Below are 4,065 nucleotides of genomic sequence, written 5' to 3' on the forward strand. Positions count from 1 at the left end.
AGAATATTTGTATTCATATAAATATTTGTTAATTGAATTTAGTTTCCCTCTTATTTTATTTTAAATTTTGCCTTTCATCAGTCAAACGGATCATCACGATTATATTACTTTCAATGCTTCCATAAAATACTAAAATTCAATGACTTTAATTAGAATATAAATATTAGTATTGTATTAATCACCAGTCATAAAGTGAGTCAATTAATAATTAATACCTAACATGTGTTGATATTGGAGAAAGAATGTTAAAAAAAAGTAAAGAACTAATGTTTCAACTATGGATAGCAATTAAAAACCCCCGGACAACAACTTAGTCGATATGAACTAATTTGGCGGATTTTCATTGCTTTGACCGGTCATCGAAAAAACTCGAAACACGATGACCGGAATCGGAACATAATGATATTTCTTTTGTTCCGATTTGATTTTTGTCTGAACGCATAAAATTACAATAATTCCATTATATATATATGTATATTTTTTATATGAATAAATATATTTTATTATAACTCTTTAACATAAAAATATAATGAAAATGTGAACCTAAACTAATCAAATCTTAGTGTACACAAAAAATAATATATTATAATTTTTTTTACCCATATATACATATAAACTAGTGTTTAATTAAAAATATTTAAAAAAAAAAATCATCTTTCTCCATAATTTTGTTTCTAAGTTTATCAATTAAAATTAAGAAAATATATTTTACTCTGATTATTTAAAATAAATATTAAAAAATATTTATTTATATCATTTAAAAAATAATTTGAATATTTGATATACCGAGAATCTTGTTTCCAATCAGGACCGAATGAGATGATATATAATAAAAATATATGTCAAGGATGGTGGTAGAGGTTCGGAGGATTGAAGTGGGTACGATTGTACGAATATACCAATCCCGATCATCCGTCCCGAACCACCCCATTTGTCATCCTTAGGCCATCTCCAATCGGACGCCAAACGCAAACACAAACGCAAGTTCTGCTCAACCGGACGCCAAACACAATCCATAATGGGAATTTACACTCTCCCTTAAAAAAAAACATATATGCAGTATTAATATTCATTTACACCATTTTTTTGTCATTTTTAAAAAATAACACTTAAACTTATTTTTTTTAATAACTTTTAATTTCTATTCATATAAATTAATTCTTAAACTTATATTTTTTATTTTTAAAATGTATAATTAAATTATTAAATTTATTATACTTGAAATTTTATCTAATTTATTTTATAATTTATTTTATAATTTATTTTATATTTTTACGTTATATTTGATAACTTAAATTTTATAAATTATAAATTTCTAATTATAAATAATACAAATAAACATATAAAATATTTAATATGTTTGTTTATTTAAATGTATTATTAAATTATTTTTGTTGTTTATGAATTATTGATATATATATTTAATTTTATTTTAATATTATTAAATGAATGAAAAAAGATTGGGGTTAAATATATATAATTTATAAATACATATATAATATTAATAAGATTAAAAAGTTAGTGTAAGAAATATTATAAGAATATTTTGTTGGGTTTAAAAATGATTTTAGTTTGGAGATGAATTACTATTTGATGTGATGTTTACTGTATTTTGAGTTTGAGAATAGGTTATGGGTTGTGGGTTGGAGATGGTCTTAGCTCCAACTAATTTTTTTTATTTCTTTTTTTATTATAATTTTTTAAGTAATTTAAAATATATAATTTAGGATTACATATGTATTTTATTCTTAATTGAATAAAATAAAGAGTTTGCAAAATGATCTATGTTCACATAATTTCATTTATTAAACCTCTTATAATTAAAATATGTTTGTGGTGCAAAAAAGAAGAACATGAACAATATTTATGTTTTTTTTTTGTTTCTAAATAAGAGAGAAATAACTACCCGTTACTTTTTACATAATTTTCAAAGTAGCCGTTAGACTTACACCATCTTCTCCCTTTACAAAATAGATGACCCCAAAATGATTAAATTAAATATATTTCCGGCAAGAACCAGCTCCTCCCCTCTCTCCCTTTCTCTCTCACACACACCCGCACATGTTTGTTCTATAATCACACCATCTTCATTCTCCTCTATAACTATACATACCACCATTCTCTTTCTCTCTCCTTCACAAACAAAGATGCTGATATCAAGAAAGAATTTCATTTCCGACACCATAATCTCAACCCCATTATTATCCTCATCAATACCCAGCATCGCCGCCAGCGAATCCGACGAAGAAAGTCCGGTGACATCCCACCGTTTCATTCTCCAAGACTTCACATTTCCCCAAATCTCATCCTCACCCTACAAATCTCTCGCTGTCCTCTCCGGACATATCGGTTCCGTTTCAAGCCTAGCCATATGTGGAGAATTCATCCTCAGTGCATCTCAAGGAAAAGACATCATCGTCTGGCAACAACCAGATCTAAGACAGTTCACTAAATTCGGACAAGGAGATGGGTCTGTTAAAGCTCTTGTCGCGGTCGGAAACAGAGTATTCACAGCCCATCAGGACAGTAGAATCAGAGTCTGGAGAGTATCAAGAAAATCCGAGAATTTGTTTAGGCTTGTTGATACTCTTCCGACAACAAAGGATTATTTGGGAAAATTCATGAAACAGAGTAATTACGTTCAAACAAGAAGGCATCATAAGAAACTCTGGATCGAGCACGCCGATAGTATATCATGTTTGGCTTTCCATAACGGTCTGATTTACTCTGGTTCGTGGGATAAAACCTTAAAAGTATGGAGGATTTCGGATCTGAAATGTTTGGAATCGATTAAAGCTCATGATGATGCGATTAATGGTCTTTTTGCTAGTAGAGGGATAATATACTCTGCTTCCGCAGACGGAAAGATCAAAGCTTGGATGAAAGAGAATCAAGAATCATCATCATCTCATTCACTTAAAGGAATCTTGGAAGGTCATAAAGATGTGTCATTGAATTCAGTTATTGCATCTGAAGATGGGAGATTCGTTTATGGAGGTGGATCAGATGGGTATTTGATGGGTTGGTCAGGGAATTTGAATTTTGACAGTTGGAAGAAAATTTGTGAAGTGAATGCACATAAAATGGCAGTTCTTTGTGTTTGTTTGATGGGGGGTGGAGAGTTTTTGTGCAGTGGATCAGCAGATAAGAGTATTGGGATATGGAAGAGAGAAAATGATGGTGGTCTTTCTAAAGTTGGAATGATAAATGGACATGAAGGACCGGTTAAGTGTTTGCAGGCATCAAATCATAGAATTGGAGGTGGGTATTTGTTATACAGTGGAAGTCTTGATAAAAGCATTAGGGTTTGGTGGGTTAGCAAGCAATCCTTCAATGAGAATGATGAAAACAGAGACAAGAAACAATCTTCTACTATTTCATGGTCTTAGGAAAGAAAAATAAATCATGTTTTTATGCACCAAGTCCTATGTTTTTTTGGCGTCTAAGGTGCTTATAGAGATTCAAAGGTTTTACGTTTTCTTCTGGGTTTTGAAAATTTGAGATACATGAACAATATAGGTATTGTGATTTTTTTTATTTGTTTATTTAATGGGTGTTTTTCTTTTTTGAATTGTAATTTTATTGAATGAGAGTGGTTGAATTCAACAAGTGTCAAGTTTCTTTTGGTTTTTTAAAGAATGGGTTTGGTAGATTTGTTGACTGAATTTTCTTACATTCTTTATTGGGAATGCAATTTGTCAAATAAAGTGGTTATAGTTTGTTTATTAATGTTATTTACCATCTACAAAGTTTTAGTTCATTGTTAAAATATAAAATTAAAAGTTCATTAAGAGAATTACTTATTACACAAAATTAAGTCAACCTCAATCCGACTTTCTTTTTAGAACAAAAAATGGAACAACGGATTAAGTATGTAGCCCACAAATACACTTAACCATTTAATTAGACGCAAAATTTACCGTCTGACAAACACGAACTCAAAACTTAGAGTTATTATCCACTCCTGAATTGTCACTATATTTTATTCTATAAAAAAATAAAATCTGAAATATTTGATCATCTTGATATTGTTAGTTTAGGTGGTGACAATAATTTTGTACAAAT

The 4,065-nt window shown here is 29.4% G+C and overlaps 1 protein-coding gene across 1 annotated transcript; it reads left to right on the forward strand.

Moving 5' to 3' along the window:
• Positions 1–1,921: 1,921 nt before the first annotated feature.
• Positions 1,922–3,723, forward strand: LOC124945563 (protein JINGUBANG). The gene has a single exon (XM_047486017.1). It carries the CDS (start codon positions 1,986–1,988, stop codon positions 3,387–3,389), a length of 1,404 nt encoding a protein of 467 aa, XP_047341973.1. The 5' UTR covers positions 1,922–1,985; the 3' UTR covers positions 3,390–3,723.
• Positions 3,724–4,065: the final 342 nt, after the last annotated feature.

Source organism: Impatiens glandulifera, chromosome 7 (assembly GCF_907164915.1).
Source record: "Impatiens glandulifera chromosome 7, dImpGla2.1, whole genome shotgun sequence".
NCBI lineage: Eukaryota > Viridiplantae > Streptophyta > Magnoliopsida > Ericales > Balsaminaceae > Impatiens > Impatiens glandulifera.

What these genes read in the sequence shown, in the direction of transcription:
- LOC124945563 (XM_047486017.1), top strand. Translation starts at nt 1,986, where the DNA reads ATGATTAAATTAAATATATTTCCGGCAAGAACCAGCTCCTCCCCTCTC.